The following is a 24,331-nucleotide window of genomic DNA, read 5'->3' on the forward strand; positions in this document are numbered from 1 at the left end:
TTTGCGTGTGTGTTGTTTCTTCTTGAGCATAGATACATTTACATTTACCATCTCCTTTTACTCTGAAATAATTGTCTTTGCAAGACATTGATGCCTTCCAGCTCTATCTTGCCCGGAGGTTAATTCACTTGTTCATTCTGCACTTGTACAAAATGATATACATACTGTACAGTACAAGCCTGTAGCACACATCCAAAGACTAATCTGCCCTACAGGCCAACTGTGACAGGACAAGCTGGGCAACTAACACATACACAACATGTACGTACTGTAAACGCAAATTTAAAATGACAGAAACTTTCATAAGGCCTGTGGGTGTCAGGGTGATGTCATACTACACCACAACCAAGAAAAGCAAGCCTATAGATGTGCTTTAAGGAAAAATGTCAGGAGTGTTTGTGTGTGTGTGGACGGGGAACAGTGATCATAGGGAGAGCCCTGAGGAGGTTTCCTGTGTGTGTGTGTGTGTGTGTGTGAGTCATGGTGGTCCACCAGCTTTATGCTCATTCTTCTAAACAGAGCTGACACATCAGGGTCACTCTGTGCCTCAGGTCACACACCGGAAAGCCCCGTAAGGAACACACAGGAGACCACTAAATTTCACACGCACAGGAAAACACACACACACACACACACACACACTAAAATGACCTTTACTACATAGGGCATAAGAGCAGTTGCAAATTGCAGAGGGATGGAGGCCAGTGAAGGGCTATGAGTGGAAGACAAAGATAAACTCATATCTGAGGAAAAGTCGCTTCAGGGTGGCGGAGTGTGCCAGCTGCCAACACCTGCCAGCCCACCTGCCATTTCCCCCGAAAATAAAAATGTAAATTCATTGAGCACAGTGTGTCACAAGTCCTCAGGTAGAAAAGCAATAGGAAAACAGCAGCAGTCACCAGTGTCTGTCAGGAACCAGGACATCCACCTGTGTGGGCGCACAACAATGAAAACAGCATGAGTGAGTGGCACTTAAATGAGATTTCACTGCATCAACAGACAAGGAAGCTGCTTTGCTGTGAGATTTGGCTTTAAAACTATGTCATCAATGGGAAGCCTGAGTGAGACTGCTCCGAAATATGCCGTAAACTCACAACAAACCCTGGCACACAAACACCTGTGTCACTCTTCAGGGTAGATCAGGATTATAAAATAGTAGTAATAGAGAAGTTCATTTAAAAAGGGACAATACAGTTAACATAGCTCCAATACAAATAATGCAACTGAAGTGCTGTATGTTGAATTTATAGCTATTGCTAGTTTGCAACCCTTGTCCCTAGTTGGGCTTTTACATGAACAGTATAATAACGTATACATGATCAAACGCGTTAAAACTACACTAAAACACATGCTAACATTACATAACACATTAAAATGAAAATGCATATACATCACAACTACAAGCTAAACTACATTACACACAATAACAATTGTCAAACGATAAATATAAAGCAATCAGTAAAATAAAATATGATAAAACTTCCCTTGATATTGCTATAAAACACAACTTGCAAGTCAACAATTGGAGAAAGAACTGGTGTAATTCCTCCATCTGTCTTTCGTTTGCTGCTTTATGGCAAAGTGTTTCATGATGAAACAGGCAATTAACAACTGGTAAAGTTAGCACAATTTACATAGAAGCGAGCGGTGGCATTTCCGTTTCCGCCGGCATCCATCCGGTCCACATGGCCCGCCGGCATCGGGCCATGTCCGCTCGATTATGGGAGGTCTTCGAGCGTAAGATTCTGCGCTCGAGAGTTTTCTTATCTTTTGCACTGCAGGCGTGTGTCTATGTGCGTGTCTCACTATGAGTAAAAGTTTACGAGACCGACGTGTGCGCTCGAAAACCGGAAATACGTCACTTGTAAACGAGTGAGAGAAGTTAACGTTTTTAAACTACATTTTAAGGCAGATTATACACGGTAGTCACGGACTCTACAACGTGTGGCGCATTCATTTAAATTACCATGTTTTTATACATTATTTTAGATGATTCCTATCTTCTTCTTCATGTAAGAGTGGTGGGGCGGTGCCCTAGCGCCCTCTATGGACGGACCGCCACAAGTGAGCATCAGAATGGAGACACATACATAATGGAGATATGGTGATATAAGAACATGACATGGTTGTTGGTGCCAGACGGCCTGGTCATGCACAACAACCTCCAGGGATGGAGAGAGAAAAAAGAGAAAATATCCAGTGACCACCACTTCTGCTTTGTTGATGCCAACAAGAGGCAAGAGCAACTCAAATAACCTCAATCAAGGTATGAAGAAAACTATCTCTGAATGCAAAACACATCAAACTATCAGTAGAAGACCACACCGGGTGCCCTGTCACTTTGTCCTGTGTACCTAATAAAGTGGCTGCAGTGGATACACACTGAACATGTATTTTTTAGTATAGTTTTACACCTATCTCTATATTCAACACATATACTGGTATTAGATGGAAAATCCAGCAAGACAGAACTGCAGCAACTAGGGCAGCATCATAATTAAGTAGCTTTTCGTCCTTCACTTCATCGTCGTTTGTAAAAAAAAAAAAAATCAATTAATTACAGTTTCTCTGGGAAACTGTGAGGGACTCTGGAGTGTTATTGGCACTAGTTCCATTATACTTAATCACAGAGCTAATATTTTTTTAGACCCCATGAAGCCCTGATTTGAATTTGGGTTAATCTATCGCAAGATGCATCTGGAAGTTGATTTGAATTGCAAATGAATATGAGATTTATTTTATGGTTTTTAAAACAAACCCACAATGAAGATTTAAATAGGAACAGCTTGTACTGGCGGCTGATTATCTTCTTAACCGGTGTCTGACAAACAAACTGACATATTTGCTTTAACTAGACATACACACACACAAAAACCCCTCTTTATTTCAGGTGTTACAACGTCACATATTATTTTTATGTAATTTAATTATTATTCTAATCTATCTATCTATCGATTTGATTGTCAACATTGCTCATCAATAATGTACAGTATTCTACTTTTATCCCTCAGATTTTATTTATCTGCTACACCTTGTGTCCTTTATTCACCCTCTACAGGAACAAATTTGGATAATTACACCTCTACCTGCCATAACTCACTTCCACACCATGTGATCCACCATTGACAGGCTTTTCACACGTTTTGCAAATTGTGAACATTGGCATTCTGATAACATACTTTTAATCCAAGACAAAAATAATTGTGTCCTTGCACCCGGATACTCTCCTCTGTTGTCACAAAAGCAGCCAAGCAACACTGATCGTCACATCGAAGGTGTTGATCCTTGCTGTAGTTCAACTATATTAAGTATCAGAGTGAGAGTATTTTTATTTAATGCTGTACTTCAGTAGACTGAGCTGCATCAGGAGATTCACAGTAAAGGAGCATGTGTTTTCTTTTTTTCTTCCAGAGTCAGTGCTGAAGTTCAGAAGCTCACGGTGATAAATAAAGCAGCTGTCAGCGTGAGTGAGGAGGCGTGAAGAGACGTGAAGAGGTGAGAGGGAATGTACATCAACTTTCTGCTGAGCTTTTTGTTCCTATAGTCATGTACTGGGTTTCTGTTTAACTTGTCATTTGGATCAAGATAATGAGGCGGGAGAAGTGAGAGGTATTTTGTCATGTACTGCAGCTCAATCGCTCATCAAATCTGTGTGGAATTTTGAGGAGTTGAGGAAATGGCCCCTAAAGTCAGATTCTCAGAGAGTTGGAGCAACCTCACTTACCCGACCTGTTAAAAGACCTTGTGACTTTTACAGTTAGCTGTTCATTTTTTTATCTGTGGTCAGGTTGCTACTCTGTTATATGTAAAAATGTGGAGTGTGGAGTGACGTTATTGGTGACGTTAATGGCTTATTTATCTGACTTCTCAACTGGAACACTCATAACTTCTAACCTGCAGTGTAAATGAAACACACCGTGATGATAATGGGTGCGGCGTCACGGTGGCTTAGTGGTTAGCAGTTGTGTGGCGCTTGTTTGAACTCCTTTGGCAATGATTTATATTTTTAAGCAATGGTTCTCAGTACAACCTGAGGAAATATCGAGCTCTCAAAGTAACACCATTATCGTCAACATTAAAATACAGTGGTGTAAATAGGTCGAGCAAAGACTCTTCACAGGAGGCAGATTTATTCCCAATAATTTTCTCTCTCATCATCCTCCTCTTCCTCACATATACTTCACACACTGGTATAGTGAAATTAGATTAAGACGGCGCGAGAGATACGGTATAATATATACACTCAAAATTCCTCAGCTCCATTCCGATCACATACCCTATACCCTAGGAAGCTCGTGTACCACCAGTGGTACACATATCACAGTTTGAGAGCCATGGTTAAAGCAAGTAAAGCAACACAACATACATTTCTCTTCATCAAAATCCGTTCACCTTTGAGATTTAAAAAAACACTAGCCTGGAGTCTGTCTTACAGCACATCACATGTAGTAAATACAGAGTGCCTTAACAAGATACAGTAAGTCTCTCCTCTCAAGAGACTGTATCTTTCAATATTAATTTAAATTTACCATGTTTACCCATTAAACACACAACTAGCCTGAAGCTAAAAGTTATAAATAATAAAAAAACACCACATTTGGCTGAAATAGGCTGAACTTAAGGAGTGGTACTACAGGAATAACAAGAAGACAGTAACATGCATGAACAGACTGGTGTACGTGCACCTGTTGCCTGTGTGTGAGCCTGCTTTTCCATGATTTCACCATTGTTACAACTTTATACTGTCAATGTTTCTTCATAGAAAGTTGGATGCGACAGATACAGACAGGAAACCCCGCGAAATACCCAAAGTCCTGAGCTTGACCTCGGTTGAATAACTCACAATAACAATACTTTGCCATCAAAAGGTCTAGAACTGCTACTAGCTACGCTGTGGTGAATCATAAACAGAAACCTTTTCACAGATGTGAACAAATGATGCACAATAACATGGTGAGCGGCAAGATGTATGGGTGTGTTTTGAGCAGCGACACTATAACACTGAACTACACACACACATTCACTCACTCTGTCTGGCTAATCTGATCTGTGACCTTTATGGTGAAATATGAAGTCGTATCTCTGAGGGTGATGAGACTCAACTGGCGAATATAAAAGCACACAGCTAGAGTTTAAGGCATACATTTAAGGCATACATCACTATATATTGTCCTTGTGTTTCTGGAGAGGACCGCTCCCCCCCCCCAAACACCCCACCGCAATCCAGGCTGCAGCTGCAAATGAAAACAAGAGTTGGCATGAACTTTTGTGATGCAGGAGGTTTTGTGTGGAGAATCTCTCAGCTGGAAACACTTCATCTGAGTGGTCTCATTTCTCCTACCATTAACATCTATTCTTCAGTCACCTTCAGCTGAAATGAAACAAGGACACATATGTATACACATAAATGGCTATGAGTACACACTCAAACCACTCTCCTGCTCTTTCTCTGCCTTTTACACACACACACACACACACACACACACACACACACACACACACACACACACACTATCCTAACGTTATCGTAACCTTAAAACAGATTGTCACCTTGAATTTACAGCGTGTGTGTGGCTTTCTATCTCCATAAGTCTTCACATCAATCAAATGCTCTTTAATGTCCCAATGGGAAATTTTCCTGGGGCAAAAGTGAGACAGTGGCTGCAGAAACAGATGACAGACGGCCAACGAAGGACATATCATTCATAGAATATAAATAAGAGAATTAAACTGAGTATCTCATCTGCCCTCAAAACACATGCAGTCATAAAAGTATTACCAGATATAAAAGAAACTAAAATGGAACACTGTAAAAAAACAAAACAAAAAAAAACAGCAAAGCACAATGTACACGTTTAAAGTGACAGTGAACATGACAGAATTAACCTGTGTCTTTGTTGTGTAGTGTGATAGATTTAGATGTTTTTAGGATTAGTGCTCACAAAACACACCATTTAAATTGAGGACTCTCATAGACATAATCATTCATTCCCTTGCTCCTTACCCTTACCGTAACCATCACAACTATATATCTAACTCTAACTCTTACCCTAACCCTAAAACCAGGTCTTTATCCTCAAAAAGCCCTTACGGAATGTGGGGACCAGTCAAAATGTCCTCACTTGTTATGGTTTTTATGTTTTTTTTTTGGTATTTACAAAGACACACACACACACACACACACACGCACACTTCCTGAGTCCCGCAGCACTTCTTTAGTTCTGCGAAAGCTGTCGTGCTTCACTGCGTCTGATTACCACCCTCTAGCCCCATCCCTTCAAGTTTATCACCAATTACTGGTCCTCAAGGAAAAAAAAAAAAAAAGAGGGGAAAAGGGCCCTTCTTCTTGTCCCCATGGCAACCACTCTCCTCTTCTCCTTTCCTGCACAATCAATCAGACAATGACTGTTGTCCTGGCCCAGCTAAAGGCTAAAGGGGAGAGAGGTGCAGAAGAGAATGCAAACATCTCTTTAGCGTGGTTTGTGTCCCTGTCCGTCTTCCATCCTCTCCTCCTGTTTGCGTTCTTCACCATCTTTTTGCCGACAGAGTGAGTGAGTGAGTGAGTGAGTGAGTGAGTGAGTGAGTGAGTGAGTGAGTGAGTGAGTGAGTGAGTGTGCAGTACTTGTGTTCTGACTGTTGCAATATGAAGCTGTTATGAGAAATTATTCTCGCTGAGAGTTAAGTGGGACCATTGATCAGTTTCATTTTCCGTGCAGTAATTTTGAAGCGACTGCCGGCAGCTGGTTAGCTTAGCTTGGCTCAGCTCACAGAATGGGTACAGGTGGGAATTCACCTGGCTGTGAAAAACTAATGAAAACATTTGATCTTTTTTTCTTCCATTTATTATGTTCAAAAATGGCATAGTGCAGATTCATGAGGGAGTTATGTGTGAGACGGGTTCTCGGCACATTGATTCATTTTCAGCTTCATATTAGTCATTGGCTGCATTACAATGGCAATTTTCTCATGATTTCTCAGGTAAAAAACTGTCATGTGATTTTACCTCTAGTCTTACTGTTGTACTCAGTTCAAACGTCTGGATGACGGATGGCAAATTGGAGAACACTTTATGTTTTTCTTTTATAGGCTCATCCTTCTCATAGACTGTGTATAAAAATGGACATAGTCTTCTGGTTTGAAAAATGAAGCCTGGAAGTAAGGCGGAAATAACAGTTTAGCCACCAGGGGGCAACTCCACTAGAACTAAGTTTGAATGGATGAAAATGAGCCTACGTCATTGATTTATAACGTCAATAAGCATTTTCCTGAGGCGTTAACAGAGGTGGAAAGAGTACTGAAATATTCTACTCAAGTAAAAGTACCACTATTTTGATAGCATTTTACCAGGGCCCTCAGGAGGCTACTTTTATATATATATTTTTATATATATATATTTAATTTTTAGATTTTATATCCTGAAAAATCTGACACCAAGGCCTACAACACACAATCATAACCTCATCATTCACTTGTCCTCGTCATTCACCTGTCTGTCCTCTTCATTCACTTGTCTGTCCTCATCTTTCACCTGTCCTTATCATTCACCTGTCTGTCCTCATCATTCTCTTGTCATTCACCTGTCTGTTCTCATCATTCACCTGTCCTTATCATTCACCTGTCTGTCCTCATCGTTCACCTGTCCTTATCATTCACCTGTCTGTCCTCATCGTTCACCTGTCCTCACGATTCACTGCCAATGTTTTCGGTGTGTGATTTATTAATTTTTTTCAAATTCTGGCCACCATTTTTATACTCAGTAAAGGATGTGATTTAAAATGTTGTGAAGTACAGTACTTCCAAAAAAACATACTTGAGTAAAAGTAAAATTACAAATTTTCAAAATGACTATAAAAAGTACAAGTACACACAAAAACCTACTCAATTACAGTAATGCAAGTAAATGTAATTCATTACTTTCCACCTCTGGGAGTTAATGATCTCAGTCTCTTGTGTGTGACTGACAGCTGGCAGTGTCCAATGGCTGTAGGTGATGTTTGTGTAATTTCCGATGACAAAAACTAAGCACGGCGCTGGTCAAATTGAAAATGGAAGTGTTATGGTCCCTTCTGCCTCTGTCCTTCCATCCAGCTGCCAATTGGGATCTTCATTTTTCCCCCTTTGTCTGTCTTTGACTTTATCTTTCAGTGTGCAGATTTCTCACCAGCAGAAGACACAGAGTAATTGGAGGACATTTGTGTCTGACACCGCGCTTATCTAGCAGATGCAATCACCATGCAGGGACTCAGGAGGAGGCGGTGCCTAGGAGAGAGCTTGGCTGTGAGGAGGAGGAGGAAGAGAAGGAATTGCAGGAAGCGCGAGGGAATGGATAGGTGTAGAATAGAGGTATAGACAGTTTGAGATAGTACTGGAAGCTGAGGATCAAAGAAAACAAAAGGTATGGGGGGAAATGAGTGAGAGGTGGTCAAGAAAGAGTAAGTAATGTAGAGGAGGTACTGAAGACAGGGATGCAGAGAGGTGATACATGTGGAGAGACATGACAGGGGCTGTAACATTGACACAGGAGGAGGAGGAGGAGGAGGAGGAGGAGGAGAGGAGGAGGAGGAGGAGGAGGAGGAGGAGGAGGAGGAGGAGGAGGAGGAGGAGGAGGAGGGAGGAAAACATGGCTTGATAGAGTGACTTTATATAGCTGTATATCTAAACAGTTCATATAGTATATAGTATAGTATCTTTAGGAAACCCACTCTGCTGGAATCATTGAAAGAGGCGAAGGGAAGGGAGGAAGTAGGGAGTGGCAGGGAGGATGGAAGACAGGGGGAGGAGAAGGCCTGGGAGACAAATGCTATTAGTAGGTTAGTCAGAAGATGCTGTGGGCAAATGAACCACTGGTCTGTCTGTCTGTCTGTCTGTCTGTGTGTGTGTGTGTGTGTGTGTGTGTGTGTGTGTGTGTGTGTGTGTGTGTGTGTGTGTGTGTGTGTGTGTGTGTGTGTGTGTGTGTGTGTGTGTGTGTGTGTGTGTGTGTGTGTGTGTGTGTGTGTGTGTGTGTGTGTGTGTGTGTGTGTGTGTGTGTGTGTGTGTGTGTGTGTGAGAGTGTGTGAGAGTGTGTGAGGGCTGGGCGTGCACAGACCAACAAGCTGAGGAATGTGTCCCTTTATCACAGCACAGTTTAATTAAAGCTGATTGTCTTGATGTGCTGCAGGGCAGATGATGTCGCGGTACTATAATGTAATACAGTGACACCACTGTATTACATGCAGCAGCAGCAGTGCCATAATCTGTATGCTGGCAAACACATTTCTCTCCCGACACTGTGGCATGAATAAAATGTATTTCTTCATCACTGTTTCTTTATCTTTTTTATCTTTTCTTTTCCTTTTTCACCCCCCTGCTCCCTTTGGTCATGTAGAAAATAACAAGGTTGTGTTGACATTTTTTATTGACATCTTACTGTAATCTCTTCTTTGGTCGTCCCTTCCCCAGGACAGCTACTGTCATTATAACTCATGTTGTGAGGACAAACTGTGCTCAGAGCTTCATTTAAAGACCCACAGTCGCCATGTTAAGGTGGATTTTTGGGCAAATTTGACATGGACAAGACAACATGTGTAAGGAAAATAAAAGTCTGAGTAAGTTCATAGTTTGTTGGTATTGTTTTGGCTATTTACACTTGACATTTATACATTATACCTGTATCTACAGAAGGATTTCTGTTTCTAAATAAGAGACACAATGTTTTCTTTGAACACTGTTTGTATGATTTTTGTTTTTTTGTTGTATTTAATATTAATGTTTGATAATGGAGTGGCATGGCAAAGATTCAAACACAATTTAAGTAAGTTCTTGTCAGCATACACATGAAACACCCGGATGTATCTGTGATGGTATAGACTACATCTCAGGTTCAAGATAATGATACGCTTGTAACACTACAACACTGTTCACCACACTTCCAAGTACAAATACTTTGTTACTCTACTACAAAGTACAAATGTCTTTCACATCTCTACTTTACTTATATTTCTAGCAACATTTACTTTTACTCCACTACATTTCCTCTAAGTATCTTTGTTACTTGTTACTACCAAATACAATCAGGAGAAGAAGAAAAAGAGTTGGTAATGGTCTGTATTCATATAGAGCTTTTCTAGGCTTGATGAGCTGCTTTACACTACAGCTTTGCCATTCACACGCTTCAACATGATGTTGTCATGTCTTGCTCAAGGACACATATAGACTAGCAGAGCCAGGAATTAAACCCACAACCTTCCAGTTGAAAGACAATTCGCCCTACCACTGAGCTGCCATGGCTCAATCCTTACTCCACACCTTTGTAATACTTTTACTTTGGAAACTTAATGTCAAATACTTCCACTTTCAAAAATCAAATTTTGCCTTGTATGGGTTTATAATCTGCACATGAAGTATGATCAGACCGAGTAAGGAAAAACTCCCCCAAAATCCTCATCACATGAAAATAATGTTTTTTTTCTGTACAACAAAAAAACTGAATGCATCTGTTTATGACATTTAACATGTGCATGTTTTAAACATGAGTGCAAAACAGTGCCATAGCCGTATCTGGAGGGAAGTTTCCTTAATGTGTGTTCACTCACACCTGTCTCAGGATATTATACCCAGTGGTAATATGGTAATGATGTCGGAGCCTCCTGCTGTGATACAAGACATGAAGATGTCACTGCACAGACAAGGGAGGCCTTTGTGCATCACATGTCTGCGGTTAGGATCAGCCCTGTGAGCTGAGAGCAGCAGCACAGGTGCTGTTCAGGGATTGAGAGAGAAAAACAGACACTGTGCAGATCATGTAGCCACAGGGTTGTGTGTGTGTGCATGCACACATGTTGTGGTTCTATACGTGTCTGAGTGACACACTAAGCTGCCGCACAGTCAAACTAACATATCAGCTTTTTCCGACAAATGCAACCATCTGCGTGAGAGTCTGTGTGCTTACCTATGTTGTTTTGCACTTAAGGGATAATCCCCATTTTGTATTTCTTGATTCAAATGATACTCAGGAGAATACATTTGTGTAACCATTTGATTTTCCGGTGTTTACATAAATGCAAATAAAGTCAGATTTAGCAGGAGATTTAGGTTTTGGTAACAGAGGTTGATTCTTAGAGCTAGATCATTTGTTTCTTGGTTGCTATGTGACAGATTGACCGTTACAACTGTTGTGCTTATGCAACTGGTTCAATTCTAACACACACTGCACAAATAAATCATCATTACTGTATGTACAGTCCAATCATGAAACCGTAACCTGAGTACGGCCCAGACATGTCCATGTTGGCTCCATAAGGTTTATATTCGGCTTTTGGATTCCAATTGGGTTTGTGTGTGGTTTCCATGGTGGCCCCTCCCATATTTGCCCACATGGGCTTCCCATCTGGGGTCCATGTTACTGAAACTATATGAGACCTGTATAATCTGTCTACTTCAAGCTCCTGCCCACTTAGTACCCAGGTAGCCTGGAAAGGGTATGAAGTAGGCGTGATCTTAAATTGGGCAAACATGTGCAAACCATAGACAAACCTAATTGGGACCCATCATGTTAGCCTGAATATAACCATAATGGGGCCCACATTGACATGTTGGCTGGGTAAAGGCCCCTGGGTTGTAACAGACACCAAAAGCAGAAAGGACTCTGGAGTGAGGAAACATGAATCTAACATGTTTATTGTATCACAACAGACTGAGCCAGATCCCAATGAATATCTTTGTTTCACCAGAGTGAGTCACACTGACTGCTCTGGACCTGCAGGTGAAATAAAGGCTGGACTTGTCAGTGGAGATGGATCATGCTTTTGGGGAGGAGCCAGAACAACAATCCAGGCTCAAGTGTAGTGAGGTTTTTTGGAAGCACCTGGAGGATTCTGTCCTGAATGATTTCATCTTTCATTTCCCTGCAGACTTACTGTCATGGAGTTAGTATGGACCCAGTTCAAAACCTCGATCACTGCAGCAGCTGCAACACTCTGTGGCCAGAAGGTGGTTGGTGATTGTCACTGGTGGCAGCCAAAGAGCTTCAGGAGGTTGTGATGGATGACAGAGACCTTCCAAGCTCAGTTGGCGTCAGTCCAGTGAAGAGGTGACTGGCCAGAGCTGCAGCTGAGGTAAGTGTGGAACACAGACCCCCCCAAGCACAGCTACGCATTATGACTGACATGACTGATTTTAGCAGGAAACACAGGCCTTAACTTAAGGCCCAAATGTTTTCGAAATAATTTCAAAATAATGGTGCTATTTGAATATTTACTGTGATAGTTTTCATAAAAAATATGATATTTTGGAGTTCACCCAGCATTTCATGCAATGTCACTAGGGATTGTATTGATTGGAATGAATGAATGAATATTCACTGGAAAAATGCACTTATTTGAAGTCTGAAGTATATAATTATATAAGTATATACAGTTATTTTAATTACTGAATCAAATTAGTGAGATTTTTTGAGTAAATAAACGCATATTATGTTTATCTATTACCTGTAAACTGTACATAAAATGTTTTATGCTCTAATTACTTCATACGCCTATAATGTAGACATCTACAATGTAAAATATTCACAACAGCATCATAAATGAGAGGTTGTTTTTTTACATGGCAGTAATGCACAACTTTATGTACACATTTGGATCATAAAAATCATAAAGAGAAGTTACAGTCGTTCCTCATGATTCAGTTTGTTTAAAGATGCAGTAGGCAGGCTATAAACATACTGTAGTCTGCAGGTTGTTAACTTGCACAAGCACACTTGTTTCGTATGTGACAGATGGTTCAAGGCAACCTCTTCCTCTCTGAAACTCTCTTCCAAGATTGACTTGCACTTTATTTTTTGACTATCTTTTTGACTCTATTGTCGGAGGATGCTGTCACTGTCAATCGTTGCACTGAAATGACCTGTATGAAGAGCAGGTGTGGTGGAACAATAGGCTGCATATAACATGAATGCAGTCTTCCAGTCCCAAAATGGAGCCTAGTAAGTTGGATGGAAGTAGCAGTTAGACACCACAGGGTGATTCCACTGGTTGCTCAAATAGGTCAGGTCGCTTAAACCGGGTTCTTTTCTGGGACTGATAAATTATTAAATTAGAAACATTGAAATGCTACTTTGAATTGAAGGCAACAATGATAAATATACAGTCAGTACTGTTGCTTGTTAACTTCTTTTTGGAAAATCAATGACATTAATTTGGCTTTCTGACATGTATCAGCACTAATTGCAAATGTATGAATAAGAATATAAACATTTAGTTGAAACGTATCAAACATGCTGGGCCTGTTATGACTGGAACTCTTTTTACCATCTCATGAATTTCAGGTCCTGTTGTAAAGTCAGACTTTCTGCATTCATAGTGAGGACACTTATTGTTATGGCAGCAGATCCAGTATCTGTGTCAATCTTGAAGCACTCTTGGAAAGTAATGGACACGTGCAAACCGTGAATTTCAAAAATGTAAGTCCACAACAGCCAACAAGTGAAATAAAAAATATAATAATTTCACTTTCTACAACATCTGCAGCTAATTCCATTAAATACAGCAAGCATGGCACATTAACTTAAACTGATGTCAATATCACTTCCTGGTAATAATAGAAAAATAAAGACAAAAATAAACAATATAAATCTTATCTACGGTGCTAACACTCACAGACATATGTATTCCCTAACCCCTAACCCAAACCTTAACCATCACAACTTAATGCCTAACCTTAACCTAAACCCAATTCTAACCCCAACCCTAAGAGTGGAAATAACAACTGGATGGCATAGAGTCATAGAGGATATTATGACAAGCCAGAGGGACCATAATTCCCAGCTGATGGAATGGTCCCTCTCCTCACATCCTTTCTCTCTGACAAAAACAAACACTGTTACACATCACTGGCAAGGGCATGAGAAAACAACCCTGGTCACTCTTTGAAGCCTGTTGAAAAAAGAGTAATGTGTCTCATTGTACAATTTGCCTGTCTTCTAGGCATTTGTAAAAGCCATGTGTGGCAGTCAAACAGCTCTCAGGGGCTCTGTCCACTAAAACTGTTAAGTCTATTGAGAACGATGGCGAGACACAATTAAATAAACCCGAAAGCTTGACTGGGAGTTTATAGCCTGTTAAGATTTTACAGATAATGTTAAGCCAAGTGCAACATGTTGTGATTCTGTGCTGCTATTCAAGCTGCTCACATGACTCAAAAGAGACCGAGAGGATAAACCATGCAAATGAATGTCAACACCTCCAAAGAGAAGCAGCACCCGCGTGCTCAGAGCATGATGATCAGCTGACTTTGTGCTAACACTATTCTGTTGAATAAAATTGGCAGTATTACCACGACACACACACTGTGTAGCTACACACTGCCTGAGGCCTGCAGCTCCATCACAAACCAGTCAACAGTTTACACTTTAAAATCTCCTAATCCAGAGTGAGTAATGGTCCTAAACTTCAGTGCCTCCCAGGACCAGTGTGTGACCCTGACATTGCTATTTGAACGCGTGCCATGTGCATCCCGTTTTGTTTTAATTTATTTTATTTTTTTTACAAAGAACAAGCACTCAGCTGCCCCTTTAAGCCCATTTTGGTACCCACATAACTTATGCATTAAAAAGCAACAATTTATTAAAATATGCACTCAGAAATCATTTCACAGAAATGAGCTGTATAATGTGGAGCTCTCGATCATCAGTGTTTTTTTTCCTTCTTCTTGCATCTCCTGATTAATGCAATTAAGTTGACATTCTTCAGCATGGGCACAGAGTAATGTCACCACAGCTAAAGATCACAGGGAAATGTGCAGGAATACTTATGAAGTACGCACAGTAAACATGTGTGTGCAGTCATTACGTAAACACGTGTAAGCTTGTATTATATACACATGCATATGCATACACACATATTTCAAAAGGCAACTTAAACAGGAAGTTACATTTCTATTAACCCTTAGAACACAGAGCATTTCGGCTGCTTTGTTCCATGACTATGTTTAAACGTACAGATTATACAGAGACTATAAGAATGTGCAATATAGAGTTTCTTATATCCTTTTTTCAGCACAACCTATAGGCAATCTAATGTAAAAAATTAAAAACAATAATTTTCACCAACTATATAAACACACCTGAGCAAAAAAGTACTCAAAATGTTTGAAATCGGATTGAATTTGTGAAATTTGGAAATATGTCACAGGTCAAAGTTCACTTGGTTCATTTTTATGAGCAACAGAAAAGAAAAACAGTCTAATTTTGTGACTTCTGCACAATTATTGCTACTTTATATCACTAATAAAAAACCCACATTTTATAAAGCCTGATTATGTGACCTGTAAACACTAGGATGTCCATATAAGGAGTTGTATATTATTCCCATGACAAATTTACCGATCTGTGTCACATGAGCACTTAATAACTACTTTACATTAGTAAATGTGCTATTAGTCCTGAGCTCACTGACCCTTAAGTGGATTATACCAAAAGTGAAGGAAAAACACAGTTTTAATTGGTTTTGGGAAAATTCAATACAGGGCGATATTTTGCTCTGATAAAACCGTGGAACATCACGTGAAGTTTGCAGATCCCATATAAGGTTTTAGGAAATACTGAGTTTTGAAAAGCAGCGAGAAGAAGCTTACCTGTTGTGGGAATGGAAGGATAAAAGCATGAGGAGAGAGGGCTGAAGTAAGAATGAGATGGATAAGAAAGCAGGGATTGTGTGATACAGGAGGGTGTTAAAGCATGCACAGCGAGATAAAGGACAGGGGGAAGAGGGAATGGAGCGCAGACAGACAGATAACAAGAGGGATTAAGATAAGGGGGGATATTTGTGAGTAATGTCTGAACATAATGTGAGTACCAGAGGAACTTGGTTTTTATCTAAAAAACACAAAAAACATCAACTCACTTCATTACTGCCTTTTTTTTCTTAAACACAGCCTGTATGATTACCCCTCAAAATGTCTTTCCTTTGTCGTCTTTACAGTGCACCTCCTTTTTTTGATTTAGACAACTGAAGCTCAAAGTCAATTAAAGCAGCTATAATTACATTTTTATATTAACAGTCACATGACTATCCGCCACAACTGACTGTCAGGGAAGCACATGGCGATTAAAGCTGCAATGTGCAGTACTTTAACACCACGAGTCTTTGCAGTGGAGCGTGAATGTCGGAATAAAATAAACGCTACAGAGACAGTGAACTTTCATGCCTGTTCTCGTAGGACTGCAACAGACACGTAATATGAATTTAGGTACTTTGAAGGTCAGCAAAGAAGGTGTTTATCATCATAATCGCAACATAAATGTCAGGTTCTAGGGTTTCTGATGAATCTTCAAATGCAACGGCCAGACTGACGACAGAGACAGACACACAGGGACAAAGTGGGTTGTCACTCTTTACTATACACTATACATAATACACTTCCTTTGTCAATATTTGTTTTATATCTGATGAGTTGACTCTGCAGTTCCTATTATTTACCTCTTTAATATCCTTTATCTTTCAGCCAATTGTTGTTGCCAGTGGTGCTTTGGTTGACTCTCACATAAAAGCAAACTAAAAGTGTAGTACTTGGTCAACACATTGGAGCATGTAGCAGCTGAGAATTGGGGAAACAGAGCTAAACAAGACTAAAATGTAAACAAAAGTCCTTTACAATGTCTCTGTATCTCTAAACCATGTTCTTTTCAATAGTGCAGGGGTCTGCAACCTGCGGCTCTGGAGCCACATGTGGCTCTTCAGCCCCTCTGCAGTGGTTCCTTGTAGCTTTGAAAAAAACAAATTCTGTCAAAGTGAACACCTCTTAGTTAGAGATCAAGGCGATAAGTGTTTTAATATTTTGTGCGGCACATGCAATGTCTACGTCAAACGCAATATTAAAAAGCCTCGACAAACTTGAAGGAAGCCGATCCCACACTTAAATGCAGTAATGTGTACATGAAGGACAATATTTTGAGTCCTGTCGGGGACTCAAAATATTGCTTCATTTATTTCAAAGTGGGATACTTTTAATTTCATTAATTTGCCACAAACAATGGAAGCACTAGGTTTGTTTTCCCCCACTTTATAAGAGGTTGGGTATAAACAGCAATGAAATGTCAACAGTTTTCTGTATAAAAACCTTAGGGGTGAAATAGGCTTTGCGGCTCTACATTCATTTTATTTGGGTGGAAAGACAAAAATGTCTAGGGTAAGAAAAGAACGTAGTTTAGAGAATTACATTTTGTGAACAAGAACAAACCACTTTGGACTAATGTCTCTGTTTATCTGATGGATAAGTCAGAGGCAAGTGTTTATAAACAACACTTTCCAAGATCAACATAAAGTGTCCAGAATCCTTCATGACAGGTTTTCAGAATAGAAAAACAACCTTATGGTTGAGAGACATAGTCTAAACTGTTGGACACAGAATGCAAACAAAAACACTTTGTATGCACCAACTATCAAATCTGACCGACTACAAACGGCACACAGTTATAATGAAACGCTACATTATCTATGGCTGAGGTCCAACTGTAAACAGGATATTTTAAGCACTTGTTCTGTGTGTATTTGTTGAGCAAGGAAGTGGACAGAGTTAAACAGTTAAAGCTGAGTGAGCAATAAGCAATAAACACACATGGAAAAAAAAAATCATCCCCTGCTTCGCCAGCTTTGCCCAGTCCAGCCCAGCTGTGTGTGATTTGAATCCGCTCCAGAGCAGACACATCTTGCGCAGGATCATTTCGGCTTCCAAGATGCACTTATTGCTTTATTTACTTCTGTCCATTCACTTGAATGTCTTATTTACAACTCCGTATGTCAGGTACAATATCTCACAGTAATGTCTCAGAACACAGTCACATATTAGAGCCAGTTGGAAGATAACGTTATCACAATTGTGTTATGGTGCAACAGAGAGCTGTTTTACAATCCGGCCATGGACACAGAAAGTGTCATAAATAATTAAGGGTCCTTTCAGTCGGCACTTTCAAATTCCAGGAAGTATTAACGATTGATAGATCAGCCTGCCTATAAATGTCAGTAAACACTCTGGGTTGGTGATAGAGGCTCTAATCAGGTTCTGATGTAATCAACTCAAGGAGCTGACATGGGAGCAACTCACTGGGGAATTCAATCAACTCAAGCATGCCAGGCTTTCTTTCTCATCGCACAGCTTTGTTGAATCCCAACAAGACGATTTCAGCTTCGCGGTCACTCTGCGTTTATATATTGATGTCAGGGGAGTTGTTTCGTCTCGCTGTTTTCTTGACCTTATCTGATTTGCAGACCTTTATCAGACTTTGCCGTGGGACACTCAAGGCAAACATTCTGGTAGAGTCTGGTAGTGATATTGATCCCACTAAGCCGTAAACTTAAGCACGTCTCACACCCTGTCTGGCATTTTATTGCTAGATTAAAACATAATATAGACTATTTCACTGCTTTGCACTGTCAACACATTCGTTTTGGGCTGCAGGGGGAATGAAACGTTTCTAATTTTAATCTTACGAAACAAAGAAATCAGTTCTTAATGAGGGGAAGGCTGTTCAGGGTCACATTAATGGGTTGTGCCAGCTTCAATCATGTATCACTCTAACAAGAGTTCTGAAATGAACAGAGCTTTAGCTGGCTGCTGTACTCATCTGCTGCTTTTTTTTTTATTTATTTACAACAGTGTCTCTGCTCGGTGTGTTTGAGTTCAAACTGGAACAACAGGAATTTCCTCTCCCATAAAAATAGGCTTCACTGCATTTTATTGCACGGCACCAGTCACACACGACTGTCACATTACAGCTGCTGCCTCTTACTGTCACTCTCTGTGGTTGAAAGCTTTTATTCCTTTTTAGTTTTATATGACACTGACAGTACACTTGTTCTGGTGAACTAAATGCTTGCTGGCCTTGTTGAGGTTTCACGACACTGGTTACTGTTGCGACACAGAGGTAAACGACACAATTGAATAATGTTTAAAAAGATTTGATTTCCTTTTAAAATGAAAGTATTTTTTGAATTTGTGCCACTGAAAATACAAGGTTTTTAGCCATGAGAGTTGCAGGTCACAGTTTTGTTTTTGATAGTACAGTGAACACCAATTACATCTGTGAAATCTGTATTATCTTGATTGACCATCAGGATAATTGTCTACCCTCAGATATCAAGGAAGCCAGCTCACTAGATATCTTTAAAAGAAGACATAAAACTAGCCTTCAACTAGCTCCTTTTTATTCCACCCCGTGTTGTATTTTACTGTTATATTTGCATCTTTTGTTTAATTTCAAAGTTAAAACAGGGTGTTTACTTTTTGACTTTAAAACTTTCCTTATCATTGCACCCTGTGTTGTGTTTTATTGTTGTATTTGCTTTTTAAATTCTATTTTCCTTTTATTGTGAAGCACTTTGTGCTGCAATCCTTGTATGAAAGTGTTTTATTATTATTATTATTATTATTATAATTACAACCAGTTGCAAAAAGGAATTACATCTGTTTGTGAATCTATGAGAAAATAAGCCCTATTCTCACTTGATTTCGTAAAACACTTACCTAATGAGTTCATGGTCTGGTGAAGTCACTGTGGGTTGCCACATTATTACAGTATTAGACATTGCATTAAAAAAAAAGAAAGATTTTAAAATCATTAATTACATTTGAGGTCATTTGTGGCATCTAGGATTTCACTGCTGAACAAGCTGTGAAATCATGGAAGCTCTGTGTGTGTGACAATGGAAACATGTCTGCGTGTGAATTGTTGTCGCTTGTAACAGGAGTTGTCAGTGTCTGAACTGAATGCTGTTAACTGTTTGTCTGCTTATCTGACATTTGCTGTGTGCACAAGCATTTCCGACAGGACATATCAATCAATCAATCAATTTCCCCCTTCAGTTCAGAAATCCAAATATTTAAACAGCCCAAAGATGAAAGAGGAGTGCAATTTAATAAAAAACAAAACCAAAAACACTTTCTCCTGCTGCTCACGAGTGTCTGTTGTTGGTGATTGTTTGATTCATGTCCCATAGGGCAGAATGTCAGAGCACTCACTGAATTATTTGAAGCCTCGGGCCTCAGGCAATTGTCCTGTTGGACAAACACACACATACATACATATAACTCACAGCTGAGCTACGTGTGACATGTGCACACACACACCCACACAGAGGCACCATGCCAATATGGTTCACAGTCTCCATCCGTCTGCTGCAGCTCTCCACTACAGACCCCTTTTCTTTCATCCTCACTTGTGAATAATTCTTCCTGTGCCACCACTCAAGTCTCTGTCACACTATCCTTTTCTGTCTCTCGCTGTCTTGCCCTCGCTTGTAATGGACAGCTCCTGCTGGGGGGACCTGCAATAACTCCAAACGTTTCCCAGCCACATACCATTGTCCCTCTGTATTGTCTAAATTAGTGTTTCATGAAATTAGGTGCCACATGCCTGTGGGTGGCAGTGTTTTTTTTGTTTTTTTTTGTTAACCTGACAACTGAACAAGAAAATAACATCAGCTTGGGTCTCTGCGCTGCAGCAAAGTGGCTGCTTTTCAAGTTTTTAACTGTATTGTTTGAGTGCATTCAGAGAACGGGCACAGCTAGTCTATCCAGACTCCTGCCGGACTGTAAAGACAGACAAACGGGCCGGAGTGTGTGAGCACATGTATAACAGATCTCATTTTCAGAGCGCTTCTTCCTCTGTAACTGTGAAATAGTCTGGCTTTAATCAGACACAATCTGTTTATACAGTGACATGGAGATCGTCCACGTGGCACAAATTGGGAATAAACACAGGCTCTGTTGGGGACTAAACACAGGAAAAGCAGGACACCTCAGTCATGTGTTTGATGTCCACTGGCACCGTTCCTCCAATGAAAGACCTGATATATGATCAAACGTAAGATAAACACCAAAAATGCATCCTCAGATCTATTATTGATGATAATGATAAATATTGCATGTACTAGCCTATATACAGTATTGAGGATTTAACCCACGTTTCCATATCTGGGCTCACAACACGACTGTTTCTTATAGACATTATTCATTTCAGTATGTTTGACTTGAAATGTGCTTATTTTTCTTAAATCAGTGGCAGACCAATCAATCACAGCAATTTTCTTTTACACACAATTTTACTTAATGTCCAAGTCGTAACCCTAACCCGTCGCCAGCTTTAAAACCTGTTTTCAGTTGCGGTCTCTTGATTGGGAAAAACAATAGTATAGCAGCAGGACACAGCCACTGAGTTATTAGTCTGTCAAAAGGTTAAAAGGAGAATATGAAGGGGCAATCTGTAATCCAAACATAAACACACAGTACAGCCCCACACAACACTGAGCCTATAGTTTCACTCTTGAAGAGGAATCGGTGGCGACTGCACGGACTCACACTCTCACACTCGACAAGTGAGTTCATTCACTGATCACTCACACAGGTGCTTGCAGTTAGGGCTGATTAGCTCAGGTAAGAGTTTGCTAGAAGTGTGCAAGAAAACTTCCTGAGGTCACAAACCATGAACTAATAATAATGTCAGCTACGATGATGATGATGATAATAATGATGAACAGATGCAACAAATCTGCTCAGAGAGGGACATAGATGTCAATCATTCTCAGGGATCGATGGGGCAGGTGGTTTTAAAGGTTCCACTGGCGGTGGAACCTTTATATTCTACAGGTTTGTGGAAGTATGAAGTGAAGACATATTGTTGAAAAATGCTCATTGGGTCTTTGAAACCCAGAACATTCGAGGAGACTATTTATAGGCCTAACTAACATTTCAAAGGCTCCTGTTTCACTAGACCTTGCTCCTGCGTTTGCATTGTGTATGTGTGTGTGTGTGCGCGTGCGTTGCAAAAGGCCATAAAAGGCAGAGAAGATCTGTGTTGGACCTTAAGACCCGAGTGTCCCGTGACAGACTCACTGGAGTCGTGCGCAACATGTGGTTTACTGTGGATCCGTGCCAGCGAGAGGAGATAAGATCTGTCCTGTTTGTGAAGGGAGGAGAGGTAACAAACAGTGCGCGCGCGTGTGTGTGATCCACATGGAGCAGGAGAGAAGACCTCACAGCTGAAGCGTGAAGACTCACCGTGCAAGTTTACATTTTTCATCTCCACGGATTAATCCTGACACGGAAGGAGCAGACACGAATCGTGGATGTGTGTTGTTTTTTTTCCACCCTCCCTCTACCGCGCACGCGTAATTTGACGCGTGACTGTTGATGGGTCCATGTGGCCCTGATCGTGAAAATCCCGGCTGACACCACACACAGCCCTCCCTCCCACTCTTCTCTCAGCTCAGCCGTTATATCCGCGCTCACCGCAGCTCCGGTATCAGTTACCGGGTCCCGACCAATCCCCGCGCGCTCTCACACAGCTGAGGAGAGCGAACCAGAGAGAGAGAGAGAGACACACACACACACACACACACGCACGCACAGAGGGGAGCACACACCCAACTATCCAGCATCCATCCATCCATCGTCTGTCCTCTTTCACCCCCTTCCAGCCCCACTACAGAGAGACGCACAGACTCTCTCTACCCTCTCACCTCACCTCCCTCCTCCTCCTCCTCTCCTCCCCTCACCCGCCTGGTCTCCTTGACTGACTGCAGCTGTTTGGGTGAACCGGGGAGGCGCGAGGCAGGATGCGCGATGGGACAAGCGTGTGGACACGCGCTCCTCTGCCGTAGCCAGCCGCCGTCCTCCGAGATGTAAGTGTGTCCCTGATGACTGTGTGTGTGCGTGCGTGTGTGTGTGTGTGTGTGTTCCTGTTCAGACTGCTGCTTATGTCTGGAAGCTACTTTGTATACATACACACACATGGCACTGCGTTGAGCCAAACACAGAGTAGTGATGTGGAGGTAGTAGTTGTAGTAGTTGTAGTTGTAGTGTGACCTGCTGGGTGTCATTTATTCCCCCTGACAGGTCTCTGTGTGAACCGGTGAACACTGTCACCACCATCACTACAGTGTGTCTGGACTTCTCTACAGGAGCTCAGTGACCTCACTGTGTCTTTGTACCTGTCATGGTTTATCCACTGCATTGTCTGATAAAGCCACTTCCCTCTAATAGGCTATTTCTGTAGGGACTGATACAAAATCCTCCTAATTGAATTCTGTTAAATGGCTGACTTTGAGCGAACCACCTGGACTAAAACATGTTTTTGACTAAATCTATGTCCCGCACCACTTTGGAATAATGGCATCTTTTGGGAGAACAAACAGTGTGGTAAAGAACCAACTGTTGACAGTAGAGGTAGAACTATTTATAGGGTTGATATTTGCCATTTTTAAATAGGCATAGGCTGAGTATTATTTATTAATCGTCCAACTTCTGCACATTAAACATTTATTGTTCCCTGGAACTTGATCCATGCTCCTAAGTCACTAAAACATGTGTTTTTTTTTATTGTGTTTTATTGTATTACTTTTTTCATATGTTCAAATATTATTTTGTTTATGTTTTTATCAAGATAAAAGATGAGTGAATGGCAAAACTGTAGTGTAAAGCAGCTTTGAGTGGTCATCGAGACGAGAAAAGTGGTATATGAATACAGACCATTTAGCATTTATTAAGAATATATGTCTATATAAGTTAAGTTAAAGTTAGTTAGGATGGCACATTTAAAGACAACCTCAGTGTTGTACAATAAGCGATCATTCCAAGTGTTGGGTCCTCGCACTGTTTTTGAAGAAGCAGCTTTAAATAAGATCTGTATACACAATAAAAAACAAAGGCGTCTTTGTTTAACCACAGCTGATGGCCAGTGAGTACATGCATTGCAGTACTGCTGACACAAAAATGCACGTTGGAAAGACAGACCATAAGTGATGTTGTTTGCATTTAATCATATGGAGCAGAAAAAAAGGTAAATCAGCCAAACATATCGGTCAAAATTCTAAATCAATCCCTGTCTGTATGAAAACCCCCTGCAACAGCTTTGGACCAAATATTGTCAACAAAGTACTGAGCATTTATTAACGCATAAACACCCCAGCCACAACTTTATAACTTGTTACTCTGAAATTAATACTTAATTAATATTCAAAAGTGGCCGACAAAAGCATTAAATGATTCATGAAGCACTGATAATGCAATCATCTACAACTTATGAATGATAGATGAAGAGTGTCTTATTAGAAGTCTGCACTCCTGCTATCGTAGTTCTTTAGATAAACACGAGGATAAATGCTCCTGTCGAGCAGACAGGAGCAAAGGTCAAAGGTCAAATTAAGGCTGTGCTAAAGTTTATTTTACATTCGGAGTCAAGGGTCATGAAAAGTTGACATTTTGTAAAAAAAAAAAACACTGACACTGACATGACTATTATAATAATAATTGAATGCATTAAAACAGGGCAGTCTTTGTGACTCATGTGCTGTGGATGAGTCAG

At 40.6% G+C, this 24,331-nt stretch overlaps 1 protein-coding gene across 1 annotated transcript in view; it reads left to right on the plus strand.

Moving 5' to 3' along the window:
- The first annotated feature begins 22,371 nt into the window (after positions 1-22,371).
- Positions 22,372-24,331, plus strand: part of LOC122773237 (cGMP-dependent 3',5'-cyclic phosphodiesterase) — a 143,903-nt gene continuing 141,943 nt past the window's right edge. The window contains exon 1 of the mRNA XM_044031748.1: positions 22,372-22,649. Coding sequence (XP_043887683.1) covers positions 22,591-22,649 — 59 coding nt within the window. The 5' untranslated portion in view covers positions 22,372-22,590. The remainder of the gene's footprint in view (positions 22,650-24,331) is intronic.

The sequence above is a fragment of the Solea senegalensis genome, linkage group LG8 (assembly GCF_019176455.1).
Source record: "Solea senegalensis isolate Sse05_10M linkage group LG8, IFAPA_SoseM_1, whole genome shotgun sequence".
NCBI classification, from domain to species: Eukaryota; Metazoa; Chordata; class Actinopteri; order Pleuronectiformes; family Soleidae; genus Solea; species Solea senegalensis.